We start from the raw sequence: 26,191 nt of genomic DNA, 5'->3' as shown, positions 1-26,191 counted from the left end.
GTCCCGAGAAGGCTTAGGAGCAGGACACCGGTATGGACGAACACAGATCGTTCAATCTCGCCACCGTTCGCAAGACCGTACATGTGAACGACTAGGCAATGGTGTCATAGCATGGGGCGAACACATTCGCTCGCTATCCGGTCGCGGTGAGTCGGACTTCCTTGATTTGTCGCGCACCCATGTGAATGTTCTATGGGTAGTAATTCGGCTAGCATGCATTAGTATATGAAAGGTGCAATAAATGCCCTTTTGATTGCTTGCACTACTGTGTTGTCGTTCCTTTGTGCCAAGAGCACGTGTGAGACCCCACACCACATGTAAGCAGTCGCTGGAGAATTTTTTTGCCTCTTGTTTAATTCGACCAATTTCAGCAGTCCTGTTAGGGTCGAATTAACGGAAGTCTACTATTACAAAGGAATAGGTTTAAGGGTTAACGAGAGATATCTCACCAACCTGCAGTTTACAGATGACCGTGCCCTGTTTAGCAACACTGGATATTACCCTGGAGTCCTGAAATATGGCGTACTTATTGTAGTATCTTGTTAAAAATTTTTTTTGAATGCTAATTGTATGCATTACAAGGATACATACAAACCTGTCCAAGCTGACTGCATATAAAAACATGGATATTTTTCATTAGCAACCGAGGCTATGCCAATCTCAATTACATACCTGCAAACCTACAAATGTTAAAATTCTGTAGACACCACACTAAAAAAGCACGAGAGGGGGAATAGCACGCATATTTTTTAGAGCTTGCTCTGAACGCATGCTTATTCAGGGACACATACGTAATATATTGACAAGAATTTATTGTTTATATGCAGCAGAAAAGCAGCAAAAAACTTAGCACTGCCAAATTCTGACAAGCAAAACATTGTTATTAGCATCACAGTGACTATGTTGTTGCAATTTTTGTCTGCTTCAGGAACTTGTCCACATAAACTTGATAGAAGCAAGTACCCTGTTTGCATCTTTTCACCATCAAAAGACATTGCGGTTTTTGACTGGCAAACAGCATTTTCTGTAAAACGTAATGTAACATTTTAAAATTGTAAACCGAGTCCCAATTCATAAACTTGACTAAAAATTCTGAAGAGTTGGGAAGTGTGCATTTAGGAGTAGTTCAGTATCAATGCACTTGAAATGATACTCTCAATGCCAGGTCAATCTTGTGGCTACAAAAATGGCTAAGCAAGCTGAAGTATGAACTGCAAGCGGCATTAATTATGGAAGGTCAGAAATTACGCTCATTACATTGAAATTTTTCTTTTTTTTTTTCTGACACTTGTTGGTCCATACCAGACTCAGCACAGCTTCTTGTGCTTCTTGAAAGTCGCCCACACTGTCTTCACTTCACTGGGTGAAAGCTCAGCCCTGTTGTACGGACGATTGACGCCATCAGGGCAGCCGTAGCTGCACGACCAATTGCGGGGTTCATGAATGCGCTTTGGTGAGAGCGCAGCCAACCAGATGCCCATGGAAACGTCTTCACCCTGGTAGCTGTGCAAGTAGTCCTTATTCCTGGCGAGCCAGAGGACTACATCTCTTGACAGAGCATATGCAGCACCACATGCGAAGGCAGGGTACACTGGCGCACTGCAAGGGACAACTTGTTTGCCTTAACCTTGTGGACTACACCATTCACCACACAAAAAAAGAAAAAGCACCAACTAAAACGTTACTCAGATGCAAGAATCAAATACACTAACTGGCCGAATAATGCAGCTTTCTAACCTCAAGTTTAATTTATACATGTTATTTGAACCGTTGAATAGAGCTGCTTACGTAGGCCATGTTGTAAGTCATAGAAATGACAATGCAAAGATGTGGTTCTTCAACTTAAAATAAGGGCACAGTGTACAATCAACGTTGCTGCACAGATTACACGATGTTTTACAGCACCACCACTGGCATTTAAAACAGGGCATGATTTCTTGTGTGGCTGCTTGGCCATTTACATTCGCTCTGTGGAAATGAAGGGACATGCGCCTAGTATTCTGGCAGTGTTGCTTTTAGTTTCTTGGAACAGGTACTGAATCAGTGCACCTTCCACATTTCGTGTTTGCCCAAGCGTGGAAGATATCCACGCTGTGAAGGTGGCTGGCCAGCGATATCACCTGATCCGATAGACCAATGTGACGTAGCCTTGAATGTCGCTGTTCCCTCCTCCTAACTTAGCGTGGCTTGCTATGGGCAGGAACCGTTGCGTCCTGCCTCGCCTAAGCACGACACCATTGGGTATATTGACATTGCTGTTCCTGCCATTGTGTTCACGCTGATTTTCGAGACTTGTAACTATGTGTGGCGTTCCCATAGTGCTATCACAACACAAATTAAATCAGTTGCTAGGCAGGCTCTTCTTTTGCATATGAAAGTGTAGTGACCCTGCTTTGTATACGACAGTTGCCGCTTCCTGGCAACTGCAGCATATGCAACCGTAATCTTTAACAGGATACTCGTGCAGCGAATGCTACTTGCTTTGCATTGTTCGAACGTGCCTTATCATGACACTTGTTTTGTGCTTTTCTTTATTGCAGCGAAAACTGGGGTGTGTCTTGCATGCGTAATTGCAATGGAGATAGGCACTTTTCGATTCAGTTAGTGGAATGGTTTCCTTTCAACGAAGACGAAGGAATAGCAGGATCATATACAGCTTCGCTGTAAAACAAGTCAAATTCAACACTCAGTGGTGAGTATTTTGCTGTCGTAGATAAGGTGTTTTGTTTTCTTTCCCCAGCTCAGGCTAACATGAATGAAAATCTGGGATTTCATTCAGGAGCACTCTCACTTGTGTGCACTTTGCCTCTCTTCATTGCCACAGGAAGTTGTCCATAAGAACAGATCATATTTATTATTCTGCTTTATTCAATATTTAAAGTCTACTTGGTGTACGTTTGTTCAAGCACAAAGAAATTTCACTACCTGCACTCCCCCCACAGGTTATCTGGAAATCTAATATGTACTGTGCTGCACAAGCAGAAAAAACATGCGCTTTTGCAAAATGCATGGCTTCAAAGTTCAGCATCGCTTGGCCATATAGTATGACACTCTTGGATATACCCAGGCCCTAAGGCTTCAGCCATGCAGAGCCAAGCTTACCTGTATGTGCTTTCACCCCACTTTCCATAGCGAATGACTGGCCAGTTCTCCCTGAATGTGCTCCACCAAATTTTTTCGTGCTTCCCCTGTGGCACACTGTTTCGTATACCTTCCAGGTCGACAAGAGAGTCGTCGTCAGCCTTGACAAGGAAGTCAAATTCAATTGAACGCTGGAGCAGGAAGTCAAAGAAATGCAGCAGCTTATGTGGAAGATTACGGTACACATCGGTGATGGGCACCAGGGCAATGTCTCGATACCTGCAACCAAGGAAAATGGCACTTAATTATTGGGACACCTAGGTCCATAGTGTCATCTCAAGACCTATTTCCAAGCAAAGCCAAATTTTCATAAGCCTGATATGATTATTGTTATGTGCAGTTTACTGCTCCACAGTGTCAGTGCAAAAATTTATTACGCTAAGGTGGATGGATGACTACTATAAATGACACGCAGCTAACTTTCTTTTATTTGACTCAGGTGGGGCATGCAGAACTATCACCAAATGTTTACAATGACACTACTGCACCAGTATTATTACCTCCGAGATTATGCTAATGAGCCAAGAATGACAAAAAAAGCAAGGGACGACACCAAAAGGACATGCCCCTTAATGATTTTTTCATAAAGTGCCCCCTTAAAAAACCATAGATTTAACATGGCCAAATTTAATTTGATTTATTACCGAGTGCCAACCTAATGGAAAATAATATTGTTATGATAAAATCAAACAAGACACCGACTTCAAAAGATTTAGTTAATATTGTACACTTATTATTGTTATATGGAAACTGCACTGTATTTCACTTTCAGATGTGATTAGGCACAATCTGAACTATAAATGTAAAATGGGGTACAACAGCAAACAGCATCCAATCAGAAAAACTTGTTTCAAAAGTTGGCAATTGGGGGATGTTAAACACAAGGAAAGATCTATGGCCAGACCTGATCTCAGCATAGTTAATTTGCATTGCTGGCTAAACTGGCCAAGGTTGCCTATCATACTCCATGGAGGGCAAGTTATTTGTGATGAAGCTTTAAAAAGGTTGGGTTATCTTTGCCAATTCATTTGTGCACATAAAGACACTAAGCTGTTCTTATATAAATTGTCAGTCTGACTGATTCTAGAATATGCTTCCGTGGCTTGGAACCCTTATAAGGAAGGGCCTTGAATATGTTAGAAGACGTACAAGGAAAAGTTTCATTTCATTTTCCATAGGTTTGACCACGACTTTTCACCAACCTGTGCTTCCCACTCTGCAAACTTAAATTGCTTTCTTGTCACTGTTATGGCGATGAACTTTCGCAAAGAGTTCATGAAGTGAAATCGAATCTATGCAAGACAAGTGGACAGTTGGTTGATGTGGTTGACGACATGAACAATAGAATGAGGAGGAACAACCTTATCATCAAAGGCCTTCCTGAAGGCGATCACGAAGGTTACACTGAAACAGAACAAATCGTCAAGAATCTGTTCACTAATCACCTCAAAATCACAGCTGGGGATATTGAACGGGCACACCGCTTTGGCCAGCGTCGTCCCGGTTTTCAGCGTCCAATCATTGTTAAGTTTCTAAACTATAAATCCAAAATAGATGCCCTGCGCAACTCATACAAGCTTAAAAACCTGGAGTCACCAAAAGTTTGGCTTGAAGAAGATTTTTCGCCAAGTGTTCAATTTGCACGAAAAATGCTGCGGGAGTTCGCCAAGAGCAATCGCATAGACAACGAACGGTTTTCTGTGCGCTTTAACAAACTTCATCTACAAGGCAAGGTTTACCATTTCGACTCCGCCAGGGGCGTGGTGGCTCAAGCTTCAGGACTTGAACGACCTGCCGAATGATGTACAGCGGCACAGCATAAGGCTCCTTCACCCATAGATTCATTTTCGATGTTATTGGCTAACTTTCGTAGCATATACCATAAGACTGACATTTTAAAAGCCATCGTGCACACGTGTTCTGCAGATATAATTATCGGCACCGAAACGTGGCTTTCGAAGGACGTCGCTAGCAGCGAGCTTTCGTTACCATCCTCATTCGTTATCTTCCGCAAAGACAGAATCGGTTGCCGAGGTGGCGGTGTAGTTATTGCGATTAACGAATTATACCACCCCTCTCTTATCCCAGTAGACTCTCCTCTCGAAATAGTCTGGGCCTCTTGTCATATTGGTCACATCGCTTGTGTCATTGGCGCGTGTTATCGACCCCCCGACAGCAATTCAGAGTTCACAGATCTTCTGAGCGATGCCATTGACCAAGTCATGCACAAATTTCCGAATTCTCCTTTCTTCTTAGGCGGTGATTTTAATTATCCAGAAATCGACTGGTCCACTCTGTCTACCCATAATCATAATAATCGGCCTGAATGTATTCGCTTTCTTCAGTTGATTCTTTATCAAAACTTAACACAACTTGTACATGAACCTACGCGGAAAGATAGCGTTTTAGATCTAGTTCTAACTAACAGTCCTGAAATTGCTAACACACGCGTACTCGAGGAAATCAGCGATCATAGGGCTGTCCATTGCTTGGTTTCACTTCCACCTGCAAACAAATCAAAAACTAAAAAACAACTACTGAACTACACGCGTGCCGACATAACGAAGTTGAACAGTATGCTACAGGATTCTGCAGCCGATTTTTACGAGTACTTTGACGACCGTACAACTCATCAAAACTGGTGCCTGTTTCGGAACAAACTAAAAGAAATTGAAGCTGCTTGCGTGCCTAAAGTAACTATAACTTCTAGAACAGATGACCCATGGTTCACGCGAGACGTGAAACGTTCCCTTAACAAGAAGAAAAGGATTTACAGGAAAGCGAGTCGCTCAAACTGTCCTCAAGACTGGGCAGCCTACGAAAACATTGCTGTTTTAACACAAAGTGTCATTCTCCAAGCTAAAGACAAATACTTTAATGATACGCTCCCTAACCTTATGAAAACGGACCCCAAAAAATTTTGGAATATCGTGAACCCTAAAAGTATCCATTCATTACCGGTATTGACGAGGGAAGACGGCAGCACTTTAGCGGTTGAACAGTGTGCCAAAAAATTTAATAAACACTTCACTGAAGTATTCACTAACGAACTTCCACTGAATGATTCGCTGTCATTGTCGCAGCTGACCTTTTCGCACCCTTTCCCAGCAATCCTAATTACAGAACACGGCGTTGCTAGCGCCATCAATCGGCTTCCTCACAAAACCAGTCCCGGACCAGATGGCATCAGCGCCAAACTACTTAAATTAACCTGCCACCATTCAGCTAACCTGCTCGCATCAATCTTCCAGCAATCCCTTAATTCTGGCTGTATACCGGACGACTGGAAATCTGCATATGTAGTTCCTATATTCAAATCTGGCTGCAGAAATCACCCTAACAACTACAGGCCGATTTCACTTACGTCCATTTCGTGTAAGGTACTTGAGCACATCATATATTCACAAGTGATGGGTCATCTGAGCCGTAACAATTTACTTCTCAACACCCAGCATGGTTTCCGCGAAAAATTATCATGCCAGACACAACTATTCGAACTTGTGACAGACCTGCACACAGCCCTACATATGTCCGCCTACATCGATGCCATTTTCATAGACTTTTCAAAGGCTTTCGACCGTGTTCCTCATAATCGACTAATGTTAAAAATACGTAGTCTGGGTCTCGACGAGAGAACGACTGCTTGGATCCAGGAATTTCTAAACAGTCGGTGTCAGTCAGTTAAACTTAGGGATTACGTATCTAAACCGACACGAGTAACATCTGGGGTACCGCAAGGGAGTGTTGGGTCCTCTCCTATTTTTAGTATACATAAATGACATAGCCTCTAACATAAGTTCGTCAATCCGTCTTTTCGCAGACGATTGTGTTATTTATAAGAAAATAACTTGCATGGCCGACGTCGCAGAACTACAATCTGATCTCTCAAGGTTAAAGGAATGGTGCAGTAATTGGCAAATGGAAATTAATGTCGAAAAAACCAAACACTTAAAATTTACTAACATTTCTTCTGCATGTTCAAACTCTTATAAAATAAATAACATAGTAATAGAAAAAGTCACGTCGTTTAAGTACCTGGGCGTCATACTTACTTCCGATTTAAGCTGGGCTGCCCACATCGAGCATGTTACCAATAAGGCTTTCAAGAAGCTCGGCCTACTTAAACGACGTTTGCATTTCAGTAATAAAGATACAAGACTGCACGCTTTCAAATCATTGATTCGGCCCTCTCTAGAATATGCTTCTATCATATGGCATCCTCACCTGACAGGTCTGACTAACATGCTCGAAATGGTACAGAACAAAGCCGCGCGGTTTGTCACGTCATCCTACTCACGTTTCATAAGCGTTTCATCACTAAAAGCTGAACTTGATCTAGCTATGCTTGTCATGCGAAGGCGACATGCTCGACTATCGTTTTTTTACTCACTTTACCACAGCAACACAACGTTCGCCCAATCGCACATTTTTCCAGCCCCTCATACTTCAACCCGTCTCGATCATGCGCACAAAGTATCACCCATTTTCGCCCACACGAAGAAGTACCAAAATTCGCCCTTAGTATTGTGCATAAACGAATGGAACTCCCTGCCGTCCAAAATAGCCGAGATATCAGATGCTTCAATGTTTCACTCTTCGCTGCTGGGTTACTTACAAAATGGAAAACATTCCTAACCTGTATCTGCCTGTCTTTGTTTCATATGCGGAATTTGCACGCTATATTTATGCAGTCTTCTTTCCAATGTATTGATGATCAGTGGTTTAATGGCCATGTAACAAATCACTGTGTACTCGTTATCAATGTATTTTGTAGATTATTTTTTTTTCTGTGCTATTCTGGACACCTTGGTTCAAATGAACATGCTCTTTCTTTTTCCTGTTTTGTATTAAGTATTGTTGTATTCTATTTATATTGTTTATACATTATATTTATGTACTCACCTGAAATCCCCCCCTATGTAATGCCCACTAGGGCCTTTAGGGTATTGAAATAAATAAATAAAAAAAATCTACTCGTCACCAGCATGGCCTTAATACAACAGTTTTATAGCTTCACACAAATGTCTTGAAATAGTTTTTTTTTTTGCTCACTCTGTTGACATGTGGAACTCGTTACCTGGAACTTCTTTACCTGTGAACAAGGCCCCCGTGTGGGAGTCATAAGCCTGAACCCAATTCGCGGTAGTTCCAGTCAGAAGACATTCTGCGCATTTTTGGCACCATGCAGAAAAAGTGCTCAGGTGCACAAACACATGTTAGGGGATTTATCCGAGAAAGATGTCTCGATACCTTTGGCTGTCAGCGATACTTGAGTACAGTACGAATACCAGTAACGTCCTTTTCTATTAAATCTATACTTTGGTCGGCATAGTATCTCAGGTTTTTCCTGCCCTTCACAATGTTTCATCCCAACCAAATAGGTTTCTGTCGGAAACTTTAAATTTCATTTAAAAACTATATAAAAATAAACCAACAAGCCCAACTGGTTACTCTGCTATTTAAGGAGTACTAGATATTTGATTCAATTTGCTTTTGGCACTATTCAATTCATATTCGATTTGGTTTTAAAAATTACCATTTGCACACCCCTATCTGCTTGTGCTTGAGCTGTATTGCTTGATACGCTGCTGTCATAATAAAAAAAGTTGTCGCAGTTTCACCTTAAAGGCGAAGCATCAATTGCGATAGCAAATTTGTAGAGAGCTATACGGAGTAATGATAGTAGCTTAATCAGCTGTATAAGCTTGGACATGCAGCAGCACCGGCAACACGCAGAACTGTTGTCTACGCCGTCGGCGTTTTGCCCGCGTTCGCACAAAATGCGTGCGGCGTTGGTGACTGTTGCCGGAGCCTCTGATATAAATAGGCACTTGGTGCCGACGCTAAACGTCGCCTCCCCCCCCCCCCCCCCCCGCCTTTCGCGTGTCGGAAGAGGACGCGTTTGCTCTACATATATCGTGATTGTAAAGGAGGAAACAGACAGAGATGCCTACTTCTGCAGCCCTTAAGGGAGCACGGCGCAGAACGCGTGTTTGTTCTCCGCCGTGCGTTCACTCCCCGTGAAAGCGCGCGTCCCTCGCGCCCTTTCACTCGCACATACAGCGTTCGGCGGCTCGCAGCGACGATTTCATCTCCATTGACGTCATACAGAACCTCACGGCGACGGCGACGCCGACGGCAGAAATCTGCTTTGGAGTGTCCATATAATTGCTATCGCAATAAAATATATGTATTGTTACGAAGAGATGTGAAGAAATGGTTTTATTTACAGGAGATGGACGATGATCAGAGCATGATTGTAGCGCAGTCTGGCCTCTCAAGCTCTTCGTTCTCGTCTTCTCTCTTTTTGTACCTGCCTTTTGTATCCGTTACATTTCCCCGCAAGCAGACGAAGCCCGTGGGGGGAGTCAGGATGGACAAGCAGGGTAGAAAGGCTTTAGGCGAGCAATGTGAGTCAGCTGAGTTCTGCTTGATCGCTGACCATTGCACAGGAGGCGAGCTATCACGTAAGGGAGTTCGCTCAGGCGGTCCACAACTAAAAATGGGCCTGAATATTGTGACAAGAGCTTTTGGCACAATCCACGCTTGCGTTGCGGTGTCCAAAGAAGGACCAAGTCACCTTTTCCGAACGATACTTGTACTCGACGGTCGTTGTATCGCTCTTTCACACAACTTTGAGAGGCCAGAGTACGAAGACGAGCTATTCTACAGGCTTCTTCGGCGAGACACAATGTCTTCGATACAGAATCGTCATTGTGCAGAACGAAGGGTAAGAAAGTGTCTAGAGGGCTTCGTGGTAACCTTGCATACAAGAGATAGAATTGGCTATAGTTCGTGGTTTTGTGTTTCGCCGTGTTGTATGCGTTAAGTGATGAAGGGTAGCATGTCGTCCCAGTTCTTATGATTGGAGGAGACGTACATGGCAAGCATGTTGGTCAGCGTTGTGTTCGTCCTTTCAACGAGGCCATTGGTCTGTGGATTATACGGCATGGAATGACGGAACTGTGAAGTGCACAAACGAAGTAACTCTTCAATGGCATCAGCAGTGAACTGGCGATCACGGTAGCTGATGATGACACGTGGTGGGCCATGACGAAGGACCACGGAATGCAGCAGGAAGACCGCCACGCAAGCAGCGGTGGAAGAGGGTATGGCTGCAGTTTCTGCATACCGTGTAAGATGGTCTACGCACACAATTATCCAATGGTTCTTGTTGCTGGATAACGGGAATGGACCCAAAAGGTCAATGCCTACTTGCTCGAATGGCGTTTTAGGCGGTGTCAATGGCCGAAAGGGACCCGGGGCTGCGGTGGTCGGTCATTTGTGACGTTGGTACGTTTCACAACTAGTGACATACCACTTGGTTGTTTCGTACATCTTGGGCCAGTAAAAGCGCTCCTGCACGCCTAAAGCGTTCGTACGAAGCCGAAATGTCCGGATGTCGCATCGTCATGCATGGCACGTATAACGTCGAAGCGGAGACTCTCAGGGACAAATCCAGCTTTTTCGATGCAGTCGAGAACAAGGCTGAGGCGTTCGTTATGTTCTTCAAACGTGCGGCCAAAGATTACATCATCATCGAGGTAACACATGCATATCTCCCACTTTAGACCACGTAGTACTGTGTCCATGAATCTTTCGAAGGTGGCAGGAGCATTGCAAAGGCCAAAAGGCATAACATTAAATTCGTATAGGCCATCTGGAGTCACGAAAGCGGCCTTTTCCTTGTCGGCAAGGTCCATAGGTATTTGCCAATACCCCGATCGCAAATCAAGTGTTGAGAAGTACGAAGCAGCGTGTAAGTAATCAATGACGTCATCGCTTCACGGTAGCGGATAAGCATCCTTCTTTGTCACTACGTTTAGACGTCTGTAATCCACACAGACTCTCCAGGAGCCATCTTTTTTTCTGACCAGGATTACTGGGGCTGTCCACGGACTCTTGAACGACACCTTCATTCATCATCTCCTTGACTTGCTCTGCAATAACTTTGCACTAGGAGAATGACACTCGGTAGGGCTTCTGGCAGATGGGGTGGGCTGAGCCGGTATCTATTCTGTGACGAGCGCGGGACGACGGTAAATGAAGGGGTGCATCTCCATGCGTGAAGTCGAATGCAGCCTCATGCCTGGCAAGGACCTGTACCAGTGCTTGCCGTTCCGATGGACAGAGAGCCTTACTGATCATGCCAAGCATTAGCTCTTCAGAATGGCGATTATCGCAAGATCAAGCTGTAGAGACATCCGCAGTTAGTGCCGCTATTGAGCTACATGCGGCTTCATCGAAGACAGCGATTTTCATACTGCGAGGGAGGGCAACCGGCGTGGATGAACAGTTCAGCGCCCACAATGTGGCGACTCCTTTCGTCATGCACACGACAGAGCACGGCACAAGTATACTTTTTTAAGCACAGTTTATGCGGAGAGGCCTAGCTACAAGATCAACACAATCAGCGTCAACAGTAGTTGCAAAAACACGAACGGGCGTCAGGCACCACAATGGTACAATCACTTCGTCAAGAGCATTGAGTGTGTCTGTGTCCCTGTCTTCACCACGCGAGCTTTGTTCGGGATGTGTTGATATAAATAACTTGTTCAACGATATCTCGCCACAACCGCAGTCCACGGAAGCACCACATTGTTTAAGAAAATCGATACCAAGAATAACATCGTGCGAACAACGAGAAAGAACAAGGAATTCCGACACAAACACTTTCCCCCCCCCAGCCAACAAAACACTCGCAGAACAAACACCAAGGGGATGAAGCCACTCGCCACCTACTCCACGAAAGGTAATAACGTCGTTCCAAGAAAACATAACTTTGTGGTCTAGACGGTTTTTGAAAGTGAGGCTCATCACAGACACAGTTGCCCCAGTATCAACTGACGCCATGGTCAGTATTCCGTCAATCAACACATTCACTTTGTTTTTGTGCATCACAACAGGCAGAGGTATTTCTTGCAAAGACCGTCCGGCGACCTCGCCTCCATTGGCCGCGGATGCTAGTTTCCCGGTGGTGGTGAGGAAGAACGGCGCCGAGGGGACGGAGAGCAACGGGGACGGTTAATTTGTGGCGTCAAACTGCGCTCAGATGCTGACGAATCGCTGCGTCTGGTCGCGTGCGAGAAGCGGTTCATTGGAAGCAAATCGGTCGTCCGCAAGTCATATGAAGTACGGGTTCCGGGTGGCGAGAACATCGGTGGTGTCCTTCATGATTGACGGCCTTGGCGACAATACCGAGCTATATGGCCAGTGGAACCGCAGTTGTAGCACACAGGGAGGGTCGCGGTTGACAGAATCTTCCTCGAAGCGAATGCTAGCCTGCTGCGGGCAGCAAGAAAGTTCGTTGTCATGTGGATAATGTGTCTCTGCTGCTCGCTGAAATTCGTTATATCGGTCTTAAGTCACGTCGTGGTAGTAAGGTCGGTGCTGTTCTGGGCGCGGCCTGACAGAAGTCACAGGGCCTCGGGGGTAAAAACGCGGCTGTTCTCATTGTGGCTGAGTGTCATAAGTAGGGCCTCTGTCGTAGAGACGTGGCTGCTGTCGAGGCACGAGTTCATAATCCTCAATGCCCCTCGCTGCAGGATACGGGGAGAAGGATGCCACGTTTGGCTCGAAATCTGGTGGTAGGCGGAAGCTATGAGTGCCTGGGTGTGTCACTTGCGCGTGCAGGCTGAGTTCTTCCCGAAATATTTGTCGGATCGTTAATGCAAGATCGAGGGGCTGGTTGCTCTCTACGCTTGCAACTGTCGTCACATTGGCTAGCCTGCCAAACTTCGGCGTGACGCGCCTCGTCTTCAGTTGCTCGAAAGTGCGACAGTGCCGAATGATGTCGGTGACGGAAGCCAGAGTGTCTTTTGCTATTAGGAAACTGTAAACATCCTCAGCAATTCCTTTTAGGATGTGCCCGACTTTGGTCTTCCTCAGACCATTCCAGAATCTACCATCCTACGCAGTATTATTACTGCCTCAATGTAGGTCGTGCAGGTTTCGCCTGGCACTTGCGCGCGTTGCAGTAGCGTCTGTTCTGCCCTTTTCTTTTTCGTTGCGGAGTCGCCGAATCGTTCTTTGATTTCCGAAACAAATCTGCCCCATGTTGTTAACGTTTCCGCGTGATTGTCGAACCACACCAACGCAGTATCCGTTAGAAAGAACACGACGTTCGAAAGCTGAGAAGCACTGTTCCACTTGTTGGCGGCACTCACCCAGTGATAATCGATGAGGCATTCCTCGACATCTTCGTCCAGTCTTCCAGCGAAGGGATGCGCATCTCTCAGTTGTTGAACGGAACTGGTTGGCGCAGCAGTTAGAATGGGCCGTTGTTCGTTTGCGTCGTAGGGCATATTCAACTTCGGTGTATTCGGTGGGAGTCCAGCAAGGCGACGGCTCTGTCGAAGAACTTGTGGTTCAGCCTCCGTCTTCGGGTGTCAATTACCCCGCACCTTCCACCGCAACTGTTACGAAGAGTTGTGAAGAAATGGTTCTATTTACAGGAGATGGACGATGATCGGAGCGTGACCGTAGTGCAGTCCGGCCTCTCAAGCTCTTCATTCTCTTCTCTCTTTTTGTACCTGCCTTTCGTATCCGTTACAATATATATGTGTTTTCATGTGCACCAACGTTTTCAACATTTGCTACACTGAAAATTGCACTATACACTGTAGCAATGGTGCTAACAGTGCCATTTTCTCCTTGTGTGGCTCATCACAGTGTGGGAGGAAAATGGCGAGCAAGAGGCACATTGATGTGCAATCAGGGATGCAGGACAGCACCTGGAGAACAATGGTTGCAGTAGTGCACTGAGTATGAAGACACGTTTTCTGGTAGAGAGATGTATGTCAAAACACAGCCACCAACAAGGGATTCATGGTGGTGACTTAGTTCTGCTGCGTAAATTTGGACATGTGCTGAACCCAGGTGCATTCCATGCACAACATTCCACTGCCACCATGGCACGACGCGAGTGGATGGCCACAACTGCCAACTATCTCCAAGAAATTAGTGACCATAAAGTAATTCATGTAGATTTCAGTTTTGTCCCTACTGCCAACCCCTCGCATAAGAAAACAATAACATTATACGATAAGGGTAATTATGACGCCATAAATAATGAACTTTGCACCTTTCTATCAACATATGAGGACCAATTTTCACCATCATTCTGTTCAGGAAAACTGGCTTACTTTTAAGCAGAAACTAACCGAGCTAATACACATGTTCATCCCTACAACTACTATCCGTGTAAACAGCCAAAAACCATGGTTTAACAAAACTTTGCACCGCCTAGATAACAAGAAAAAACGTTTATTCCGGAATGCCAAACTTAAAGGGGGCACCCAAAACTGGGAAAAGTATTATGCAGCTGAAAAAGCTTATCTCACAGAAATCCGTAACGCCAAATTCGCTTTCTTTAACACCGATTTGCCTAATATGTTAGCTAATAACCCCCGCAAGTTTTGGCAGATAATTAATCCCCAAGCAGTAGCTTCTACTACTCTTACTAACGACTCTGGTGAGGTTATTTCAGACACTTAATGTCCCGATGCTTTTAACAAGGCCTTTTCATCTGTCTTCACTAAGGAAGTAGACATTTCCTTACCTACGTTTTCATGTCATGTCACATCTTTCATGCCTGAAATCAGCTTCTCTGTTGGTGGTATCTCATCCCTCGTCGAAAAGATCAAGTTGTCATCGGCATCTGGACTAGACGAAATTAACGCGAAACTCCTGAAAAATATAGGGCACGTTGCTTCGGCTTATTTTGTTTTAATATTTTCGCAATCTCTTTCTACAGGTATCATTCCAGATGACTGGAAAGTGGGAAAGGTCGTTCCCATCTTCAAATCCGGTAACAAAAACTCACCTCTGAACTACCGACCAATCTCCCTGACCAGCATACCTTGCAAACTCATGGAACACGTCATTTACTCTTACATCATGAATTTCCTTGACTCTCAAAACTTCTTTCACCATTCTCAACATGGGTTTCGTAGGGGTCTCTCTTGCGAAACCCAGCTTGCCATCTATGTTCATGACCTTCATGCTAACCTTGATGTTAACGTGCAAACCGACTCCTTATTTCTTGACTTCGCGAAAGCCTTTGATAAAGTACCCCATAAACGCCTAATTTTAAAATTATCCTTCTTAAACTTGCACCCAAATGTACTAAATTGGATAAAAGAATTTTCGTCTAACCGTTCACAAGTAGTGTTTACAAATAACAAATTATCCAGCCCACTACCAGTGTCATCAGGGGTGCCTCAAGGCTCTGTCCTCGGTCCTCTTCTGTTCCTAATATACATTAACGACCTACCTTTGCATGTATCTTCTAATATCCGCATGTTCGCTGACGACTGCGTCATTTACCGAACCGTTACTAGCCCATCTGACCATACGATCCTACAACAAGATCTCGACCACATAGTAAAATGGTGTGATGACTGGCTAATGTCCCTAAACCCTACTAAATGCAAACTCATTTCCTTCACTCGTCGTCAATTTCCCTTTCACTTCACTTATAACATAGCTAACGTCCCCGTTGAATCAGTAACCACTTATAAATATCTTGGAGTCACCTTATCTAACAATATGACCTGGAACACACACATTGCTAACGTCACGTCATCTGCTAACAGAACTTTGGGCTTCTTGAAACGTCATTTGCGTAACGCTCCGAGTCACGTTAAACTACTTGCTTACAAATCATTAGTCAGGGCTAAATTAGAATACGCATCTCCCATCTGGAACCCACCCGAAGTAGGCCTCACTAATACCCTAGAATCCGTTCAAAACCGTGCTGCTAGATTCATTCATGCTTCGTATTCATATGAAATCAGTGCTTCTTTCCTCAAAGCCGAGTGTAACTTATCACCTTTGTATTGTCGCCGACGCATTGCATCATCATCATCATCATCATCATCATCAGCCTATATTTATGTCCACTGCAGGACGAAGGCCTCTCCCTGCGATCTCCAATTACCCCTGTCTTGCGCTAGCGTATTCCAACTTGCGCCTGCGAATTTCCTAACCTCATCATCCCACCTGACTTTCTGCCGTCCTCGACTGCGCTTCCCTTCTCTTGGTATCCATTCTGTAACCCTAATGGTCCACCGGTTATCCATCCTACGCATTACATGGCCTGCCCAGCTCCATTTCTTCCGCTTAATGTCAACTAGAATATCGTCTACCCCCGTTTGTTCTCTGATCCACACCGCTCTCTTCCTGTCTCTTAACGTTACTCCTAAGATTTTTCGTTCCATTGCTCTTTGTGCGGTCCTTAACTTGTTCTCGAGCTTCTTTGTTAACCTCCAAGTTTCTGCCCCGTATGTTAGCACCGGTAGAATGCAATGATTGTACACTTTTCTTTTCAACGACAGTGGTAAGCTCCCAGTCAGGATTTGGCAATGCCTGCCGTATGCACTCCAACCTAATTTTATTCTTCTGTAAATTTCTTTCTCATGATCAGGGTCCCCTGTGAGTAATTGACCTAGATAAACATATTCCTTTACAGATTCTAGAGGCTGACTGGCGATCCTGAATTCTTGTTCGCTTGCCAGGCATTGCAACACTCTCTCTATTTCACAAGTTCTTTCACTCACCACTCAATTGCCCTCCTTACATTATCCCTGCAGCTCGCATATCTCATCGCACTGGTCATGCACTACAAGTTTCTCGCCCACGTGCGCGTACTAAAACATTTTCTGCTTCATTTTTTCCCAGAGCAGCAAAAGAGTGGAACGGCCTTTCTCGCAACATCGTCACTATCACCTGCCCATCAAGCTTCATGCATAGCATAACAGATGTATCATCGCACTGATCTGTGTAAAAAAAAAATAATAAACCCCACCCCTTATGTAATACCCCCTCGGGGGTCTTTAAGGAAATAAAAATGAAATGAAATGAAATGAACCAGATCAGTTCTTGCAATCCTGCAATCATACTGAAACATGACAGCCCAAATTGGTACTTCAAGCAATCCCTCGATTTAGCAAGTGAATGCAAGTGGTGTTAATCATCTAAACACATTTAAAGTAAATAAAATTTTGTTCTGCCACAATGATCTAATTTCAACACTTGTCGGGATAGGGGGGATGCCCACTGCTACCTGCCTCGACACACCTAGCCCCGCGGTTGGCGCATGCCTGCGCATCAACCGCGGTCCGGTACAAGCTCGAGGAAATAATAGACGACAACCACGTGTACACTCGGAAAGCATTTATTACGACTGCAACTAACACTCCGGGCAGGCCAGCTAGCTATACATGGGTTGCACGGACGTCACATCCGGGAACGAGAGGACCGGAAACCGCCATGTTTGAGAACACTTGCAGCTGTTTGGAGTCGTAGTGGGGAGGTTCACATCGGCGAGATCTGTTCTGCGGACGCGTTTCTGACTTCAACATGACGATTTGCGCTATTTTAGGCTGCAGAACAAGAAGTGGAGCTTGTTCTTCTAAAGACAAGGCACAGCCAAGCCTTAGAATGTTTAGTTTGCCAGCAATTATCACAAATCAGTGCGCAAGAACACGGCTGTTGTCCGAAAAGCGCCGGAACGCTTGGCTGGCGCGCATTCACAGAGAAGACTTGAAAAACGAGAAATATGTCCGTGTCTGCAGTCTTCACTTCATCACAGGTAAGGGTATTTTCGAGTTATGCCCAGGTTTAACAAGTTTACTGACGCACTTGCGTCGCTTCTCCCATTACTGCCGAGATTCATAGCGACGTTCAGACTAGCTTTTCCCCTTGAAAAAACGTGCCTCAAATTGTTAACTGTGGCTTAACTGTGCGATATACATGTATGTGTCCTCTTTCAAAAGGGAAACCTGCAAATTTAATGGATGACACAAACCCCGACTGGGCATCGAGTCTACGACTGGGCCACGGCCGTTGTGACCAGACTACTGCCGCAACAACCGTGCGTTTTCACCGCCATGAACAGCGACGGAAAAGCACTGTCGCAGCGAGCAGACCGTCCACGGAGTCTGCAACATCGCTCGTGCTGCCTGCCATGGACACAGAACCAGAGCGCGATGAGCCCTCTCCATTAGGCCCCATTCTGTAGTCCAAATCGGGTAAGTGGTTACGGCAGTTGACTGCGGATCCGACGGTCACGGGATGGAATCCCGGCCGCATTTCGAGGGAGGCGAAATGCTAAAGGCCCGTGTACTTAGATTGGGTGAACATTAAAGATACCCAGGTGGTCAAATGTTTCCTGAGCCCTTCACTACGGAATTCTTATTCTTTCCGCTCTTTAATTACCTTTCACCTTCACCCAAAGATGCTGAGTAGTGCTCCTTACAAGGGCTGCAGAAAATAGCATCTCTTCCTTACCACAAATCACAATGTAATAATTCACAATTATTACAAATCCAAATCCACCACAAATCCCAATTACTGTACTTGTTGTACTTCGTGCTGTTTGAGGCTGTCCTATGTCTATGCCTGGGCTTCACGCTGATGGGCCACTTCTGACTCATTTCCATTACCTTTTGCAGAAGTTGAAGTGCAAACCGACCTCACGTGCCAAGATCTCCAGGCGCTCCAAGAGGACTACCAGAAAGTAACCAGCGAGTTGGCCACTTTGAAAAGCCAGAAACAGTCTGCAGTAATGTCAGAGGTATCCCTTCGTGAACAGCCCGAGAAGGTGGCCTTTTACACAGGACTTCCGAATTTTGCGGTCCTTCTGTCAGTGTTCAACCTTGTGCAGGTGTTTGTCAAGCACACACCGCAGAACTCATTGGGAAAGTTCGAGGAATTTTTGGTGTTCCTGATGAAGCTGAGGTTGAATCTGCCATTCCAAGACCTTGATTACCGTTTCAGTGTGTCTGAATCAACTGTAAGTCGAATATTCGACAAATGGCTGCATGTTGCATTTGCTAGACTTCAGCCTCTAATAGCATGGCCCTCAAGGCATGCTATAAAAAGGACAATGCCACAGGCGTTTCTCGATTCTTTCGGAGAAAAGGTAGCTGTAGTACTCGATTGCTTCGAGATCAAACTTAGCGGCCGTCATCTCTAAAGCCAAGGAGTGAGACTTGGTCTCAGTACAAGTGCAGTAACACAGCCAAGTACCTCATAGGAATATGCCCCCCCAGGGGGTGATCACTTTTATTTCTGAGGGCTGGGGAGAAAGGACCCTTGACAAGCACATTACCGAATTCAGTGGCATTCTTGACCATTTGTAACAAGGGACGTGGTGTTGGCTGATCGAGGCTTTAACATTGCGGACACTGTAGGTCTGTACTGTGCAAGGCTGCACATTCCTGCATTCACAAAGGGCAACTCTCGGCAGTAGATGTAGAGACAACAAGGAAACTTGCCAATGTTAGAATACATATTGAAAGGGTAATCGGCCTGGTTAGGAACAAGTATGTTATAATGAAGTCAGTCCTGCCACTGGAGTATGCGACTCGCAAAGCGGGACACCAGTTCACTCCACTCGACAAGATTGCTGTCGTGTGCTGTGCACTGACTAATTTCTGCCAGTCTGTCGTTCCTCCTAATCCAAAATCATGTGGCTAAGTTTGCAAAACATTCGTGTTAGTTTGCAGATGGCAGTACTTGCATGCATTCATTGAAGTGTGTCCGTAATTCTGGCCATTTTGACTGCATGCAGAAAATATTTCTTCATGTTTACTTGCACTGTTTAATTACATAAAAATGTGCAGAAGAAATTAGACTTCCAAATGACATCACTTTCGAATCCTTTGATGTGCGTCACATGATGTGAGTGATAAAAACAAATGTACTTGAAGCCACAACCTAATAATGACAGTTCAGAGACTAGTGTGATGTTTTTATTCTTTCTTCAAAGACTTCAATTGCAATTCGCTGGCAGTACATATATAAATTAAATGAAGCGCGCATTAAAAGCCGATATTTTTTTGCAGTTGACTGACAAATGAGCTAGCACTCCACGTATGCACTCTCCCCCTCTGTTGAAGTTGCCGTGGAGCTGGCGTGTTCTTTTGCTGGCTTGCGTGACACGCGGCAAGCACTTGGAATGCGCTCTCTCTTTTGTGACACAGAGTTTTATCCTGTATATATGATGCTTTCATTGTGCATTAAACGTATTTTTGCTTTTTGTATGCCTTGTTATTTTGCTTTCATCATCAATTTTTCTGTCATACCAGAGATCATTTTTCTCTAATCTCTCATACTTTACACATGCTACAAGCTTGTGTGATCACAAAGTAATATGCAGCACTTTCTCACTTGAGCCCAGTGCGGATGTGTACAATGCAACATATAAATTTAGGCAAGATGGTGAACATTCATGTGGAGAGACAAATCAATGGATAGTGCTCGTAATTGTTTCTGTCCACTGAAAACCTGAACGCCTGCCTTTGCGATTCTCCTATGCTTTCCTTAGTGGCTCGCAATCTGCACAAAACCAGAGTTTCTGCTTCGGTGCTCGCTTTAGTCCAATGCAGGTGTAGTGGAACCATTTGTATCGGCAGAGTTCCCCATCACATGCCACCATTCTCCCTGTCTCTGGGCCTTGACAGTAACAGTAGACAGATTTTTGGGAGCTAGTGCCAGCCTCCGGTGCATCTTCTCGGGTGAAATACCCTGCAAACATCTCCGGTAGGACAACATGTGTGAAATACTGCGTTGCAGATCCCACAATTCCATGAAAGAATGCATTGTCTTCCATTATCCTTTCAATATGCATTGAAAGAGGTGTCCAAACAACAAAGTCACAATACTTTGCACAACACATTGCCAGTTGTGTCTGCACCTGATAAAAGTAGCCATGAGTTCTCTTCAGGCGAAGTCCGTCTGTACTAGTCTCCAGGCAGAAACCTTTGCTTCCTAACGCAGCTTCTATCCCAGACTCTGCCAGAGAGTAGGGGCATTTGACCTCAACAATGCCTTCACCACAGCACAAACAGCTGACAAAAGCATCTGGGGATGCAGCAAGGTGGGGATACTTTGTACTTAAACAAACACCAACTCTTCTCAGTTGCTGCAGATAACAAGTCTGGGCCGGATGACGCCTCTGCGCATGCGTCTGTTCTCTCTCTCTCTCTTCCTGCTTCTCTCCCTTAGTTACATATATTTCCGAGCTGGAAATAAACTGCGTTCTTTTTGTGCCTGCGATACTGGTCTGAGGTTCATCTCGTAGCTGCCGGCCTGGGGCCGGTAGGACGCAACATCAGTGTCATATTGGTGTGGTGTTGCGCTGCTTGTTTCTGGTAGGCGGAGATGGCAGTGCCATCATGCTTACGTCCCCATTCTGTCGCTGCAGAAGAAAACTTGTTGTTCTCTGGGTAACATATTCTTTTCAATAAACTAATTGCCGGCTGGCTCAGACTTGTGCTGCACACACACTTCATAACAGAAGCAGTTACCCGGCCTGCTCTATATGCAAACCACTTGGCACATTTGGACTGCTCTCTTGTTGTGGCTTCCACATGCTGCACCATCTCTTCTGTTATTACCATTTCTTTTAAAAACACTTCAGCCCGGCACACCAGGGCAGACAAATCCTCGGAGGTGGCCTCTTCACACGTAAGGTTGCGGAGGATCACGGGTTCTTTCTCTTGTGGTGGCTCATAAAGTGCGCTATGTTCTTCATGTAGCATGAACAACGCTGGCATGGTTCCTGCTTTTGCTATCGCTGCAAAACACTGCTCAATCTCTGCCTTCGTTGGAGCTGGGATTGGTTGTGGAGATGGGGCTTCTTCAGCATAACTGCTGGTTGTATTGCTGTCCATTTTCTTCTTCTTCATTTTCGCTAATGAGAAGTCAATCTCCCTTAGCCTCTTGAATTCGGCATTTCGGATATGGGGTGGTAGCCATTGATTTTTCTTTTCTGTGCAAGTCACAGAGTCCCTCAGCCTTACAGCAGTTTCAATGGCGAAAAGTGTCGCGGCAACGTGCGAACACGCTTCACCCGCACCTGCCATGCAAGTGCAATGAGCTGTAGTAACAGTGCCATCTGTTCTGGCCAAAATTCACACTTTCAGCGGTGACTCTCGTAGGCGCTGGGAGTGGTTGACCTGAAAGGTTGATTGAAATCTCAATAAGTACTGTTTTGCAAATGACAGCTTAGATTTGCTGAATACAACAACAGAGCTGGCTGTGTGGTTTCATGCTGCCTTATCAACACACTAACTTAAAATGTTACAGGAGCTAGATGATTTTGATTTGACTTGTGCATTACAAGTTTCAGGCAAGCTCAGAAGTAGCCTCCATAAATGAGCGTTCAGCTCTAGCTTTCAATTAAGGTTGCCGATATTTCGCTGGTCATATCCTCACAATTTATGCTTTTTTTTTTCTGACAACTGGATCATTTCTATTGTTGCCGCGTGCGGCCAACGTAAGCAACAAAACCGTAGCGCACAAAAGGAAAACAAACGAGCACAACTGCAGCCCGACGTTGGAAAAATGCACATTTACTTCGGCCGTAACATGAAAAAGCGTCAACTAACCTCGCTTAGAACAATGACATGCTGTGATGCAAGCTGCTTTGCTGCTATGCTCTTTACCCATCCGCTGGTGAAGTAGTTGTGGCCGTCCAGTGATTTGTAGGCCTTCATCTGCTGCAGAGTGACGTGGCTTGTTGAAAGCACCAAATAATTTACGATGTCGCCGTGTGTCACGGCAGGCAGCAGATCGATGTTTGGTGCAGCGTCCTCATCGATGCGCAGTTCGTAGGGGTCGATGCCATCGCACATTTCAATTTTCGCTCGGTAACGCACCCTGGGTCAGGTCCCACGAGCTCTTCAAAGTACGAAGGGCAAAGCGCGTGCACGTTAAGCAGCACGCGCAGCACGCGGCAGCCCGACTGTAGCCCGACGTCGTGTTCTTAAATATGGCGCTCGCTCGCTCTGTAAGCCGGAACTGACGTCACGTGCAACCCATGTACTGACCCTTTTCGCGGCGATCCCGTGGGCGCTGCGATGTTTGATCACGTGGTGACGCGTCCATTGCTTGCCTCAACTGCCTCCGTTGCCTCCTTGTTTACAATGGAAGTGTATGACGCCGGCGCGGCTTAGAAAACCTCTCTTTTCGGAGATATCGTAGACGGTGACTAGGTGGACGACACGAAGCTTTGATGGACGACACGAAACATAGCTGTTTTGTACATTTTAATACCTTGTAGCAAATGTATATTACAGCTAGTAACTCGCTTACTCTTGTGGACCGTCACGAAACATTCAGCTTCGACCATTCGTGCGCCATAGGTGTAGTCTGTCATTTATTGTGCGTATACAGTGCGCATATATTCAAGTGTGCGCCCATTCACTTATTCCTGATACGTCGGCGATAGAGCGGGCGTAAGTTTTCCTGCCATTTGGGACATATGTGTAGAGATAATGTGCGCGAAACTTAGTATGACAGGAAGCGGCGCTACTCCCTGTGTTTAACGAGTGGTACTCACTCTTGCCGACGTTCTGGGGATGAAGCCCTTTCTTTGAAGGTTAGCGATACAAGGCTGGCGGATGAGCAAATTTCTGTATCCTCGAGGAAAGCTGTACATCACGAAGTGCCGGTAACACAGTTGCAGCAGCGGTCCGCGAACTTGGCCACACAGATTCATTCTATTCCTTAACATGCCAGTCACTATTTTTGCAGCCAACTACTGCACACGTCTTCAATCCACATGATTCAATCTAGCATGATTGGAGCACAGTGTGTTAGCGAAAACTCAGTTGCATTTCCGACAGCTGATCGCACAGAAGCAAGGTGCAAGCGGTAATGGTTTCGTATTCGTGCGCGGTCGCTGAGGAGAGGTATGGCGCACCGCCGTGAGCGCCATCTCGTTTCTCTAAAACAAACTGCTCCACGAAAAGGGTCAATAGTTGACATCGCTGAGGGTTCCCTCGAAGAGAATAATACACTAGGTAAAGAAGGGCTTCCGACTTACACACTGGGGAATACGGGCGGCCGCGGCCATTGCCGCGGCAAAAATGCAGTTGACTAACCACGTGCAGGAATACGGGAGCGGCAGCAGAGACTTCCGCCATCGCTGCTTGCTGGAGACCCAAGGTAGGCAAGAGACTCGGGCGATGTCAGCGGGATCTCACGTGACTCACCCGGTGGTGCTGATTGCGCTTGCGATTCCCGTGCGCCACCCGCGGAAGGAAAGTTTCCCCTCTCCCTGGCGCGCATGCGTCTGCAACGACGTTCGCTGCGCGTGCGGCGGTCATGGGACCCGAGGGTTCCCACATCCCTCCACCCTTAAATATTGCCCTACGGCGGAAAAATCGCTGGAACGACGGCATTGACAAAGTATCTGGGCAGATGCGATGGTAAACTCCGGCAGGAAATGTCCGAATCTACGTTTATAGGCAGCACAGTCCTGTGTGGCGGCCGCCCACATGTGGCAGCAGTCACAGTGGTTGACGATGGCTTGCTCTCAAGATGCGCGCCGCAATTTCCACCCGGGAACAGCGGGTCAGGACTTTCTCGAAGCGGCGCGCGCGCCGGCACGATGAACCTCGCACCGACGCATCCTCGTGGGAGTGTATGATGGTGGGCCTCCCTCATTGTGGCTGCCATGTGTTACTGCATCGGGCCGCGAACAGGGAGGGGCCTCCGCTGCAATTTGAGGCCGAGGCAGCAGGCAGGGATGTGGACGATGGCAGCAATAGCAAGTCCAGGCGGCTTCACTCGTTCTGCAAAGTCGCTCAAATGCACTCCACAAACACTTAGAATTAAGGCAGTAGAGGTCGCCGCAGCGTCGGCCATCTGACACGATGCTGAACCACCCGTTTATGCTTTATGAGGCAAAAAAAAAAAAAAATCCAGTTCGTTTGAATGAAGTTATTCGCTTCGACCGAATTTTTCCGGTCCTGATCCAGCGTGAAAGTGGGCGATGCTCGTATGAACAAAGCGCTCTATGGTTCCCTGAGATTTCTGTTATTCCGCCCGCAAAATATTGAGTCCATCTGAACAAAATAAGCTTTCTATTTCGAACGAGGTTTCTCCGCTTGGGTGAGTATAGTAAAACTAGCGAATCCGTTTGCACCCGCTAAATGTGACGGCATGGTCGTCTTCGAACTTGCGACCGGCAGCTCCGCAAAGCCTTAGGCCTAATCGCGTCCATGACAGATACCAATGTCACAAAAGACCCATAAAGGGTTCCAAGGGTTCCAAGCAGCAGTATGGCGCACAAAAATAAAAAAGCACATTTTCTAGAAACAATTTTAATAATTAGACAAAGAATTCTACTTGGTGTTGAAGTCTACAGCACGAATGTATCGCTAGTTAACGTAATAGTATTGTTAAGGTCATACGCAACAAAATACACATAAATTACTTGCGATAATTCACAAGAAAAAAAGACAGCAGATGTGTGCAAACTTGGAGAATTACTACCCCATTTCCAGCGAAGTTGTTTCTTTTGAGCAGTTGCAATAAAAGTTTCAGTTTCCTGTAATTATATCGCATGCTTGAAAACGTTGCCCATATATGACTGTTCCGTTTGAAACGATGCCCACGTGTAATGTTTTGGAGCTCTTCGTGTTGGGATAAATTTTTAAAAAGCCAGTAATTCATCAACACACATGTTACTTCGCCAGAACATTTACCATTGTGTGCCAGGGTAGCGGTTTCAATTCTGCCCCGCTCGTTAGACACGCTCATGACGCTTTAGAGCACTTTCATAGGGAATTTCTTCTTTACCTATCTATTTTAGGCTTTACCTATACATCACCCATTACCTGGTCCTTACAGTTACCGAACATAAAGAAGCTGCTTTTTTTAGTTTAGTGAGAACACCAGGCGAGCCTAATATATCAAGCAAGAAGAGAGTTGTGGGAGAATTATTCGTAACACTTCTAAATGAGCCACTAACGTTAGAACTTCGCGACACATTGCATTTAAAATGCTGCTTATTCTTTCAAAGTATAAAATTTATGAAACACAGAGTTCTCTTGGGACATTGGGAAACCTGGCTAAACATTTGCCGTGATTCAACACGGTTAAACCAAGTTTGTCGAACGATAGCACAGTTTTGCTTGCTTTGAGAAATAAGGACACAGACGCTGCTGAGTGCCGTCAGCAGCTACCGCATGTGCAATTGCACCGCAAGACAACACACAGACGTTGCTCGGCGCGGTAGCAGCAGCGAGCGAAT

The 26,191-nt window shown here is 45.7% G+C and overlaps 2 protein-coding genes across 3 annotated transcripts in view; both read right to left on the bottom strand.

Moving 5' to 3' along the window:
* Nucleotides 1-792: 792 nt before the first annotated feature.
* Nucleotides 793-26,191, bottom strand: part of LOC119449330 (UDP-GalNAc:beta-1,3-N-acetylgalactosaminyltransferase 2) — a 43,620-nt gene continuing 18,221 nt past the window's right edge. The window contains exons 3-4 of one of the 2 annotated variants that reach the window (XM_037712497.2): nucleotides 3,103-3,360; nucleotides 793-1,599 (exon numbers count right to left, since the gene is read on the bottom strand). In XM_037712497.2, coding sequence (XP_037568425.1) covers nucleotides 1,308-1,599; nucleotides 3,103-3,360 — 550 coding nt within the window. In that variant the 3' untranslated portion in view covers nucleotides 793-1,307. Of the gene's footprint in view, nucleotides 1,613-3,102; nucleotides 3,361-26,191 lie in introns of both variants that reach the window. The other variant, XM_049665175.1, reaches the window with a different exon arrangement.
* LOC125944637 (uncharacterized) lies at nucleotides 19,465-24,471 on the bottom strand. The gene is made up of 2 exons (XM_049665176.1): nucleotides 21,259-24,471; nucleotides 19,465-21,062 (listed from the first exon to the last, which is right to left on the bottom strand). Exons 1-2 carry the CDS (start codon nucleotides 22,011-22,013, stop codon nucleotides 20,459-20,461), a joined length of 1,359 nt encoding a protein of 452 aa, XP_049521133.1. The 5' UTR covers nucleotides 22,014-24,471; the 3' UTR covers nucleotides 19,465-20,458.

The sequence above is a fragment of the Dermacentor silvarum genome, chromosome 4, assembly GCF_013339745.2.
Source record: "Dermacentor silvarum isolate Dsil-2018 chromosome 4, BIME_Dsil_1.4, whole genome shotgun sequence".
NCBI lineage: Eukaryota > Metazoa > Arthropoda > Arachnida > Ixodida > Ixodidae > Dermacentor > Dermacentor silvarum.
Note: the sequence above shows the minus strand (reverse complement) of the source record. Positions and strands in the feature narration are given on the sequence as shown.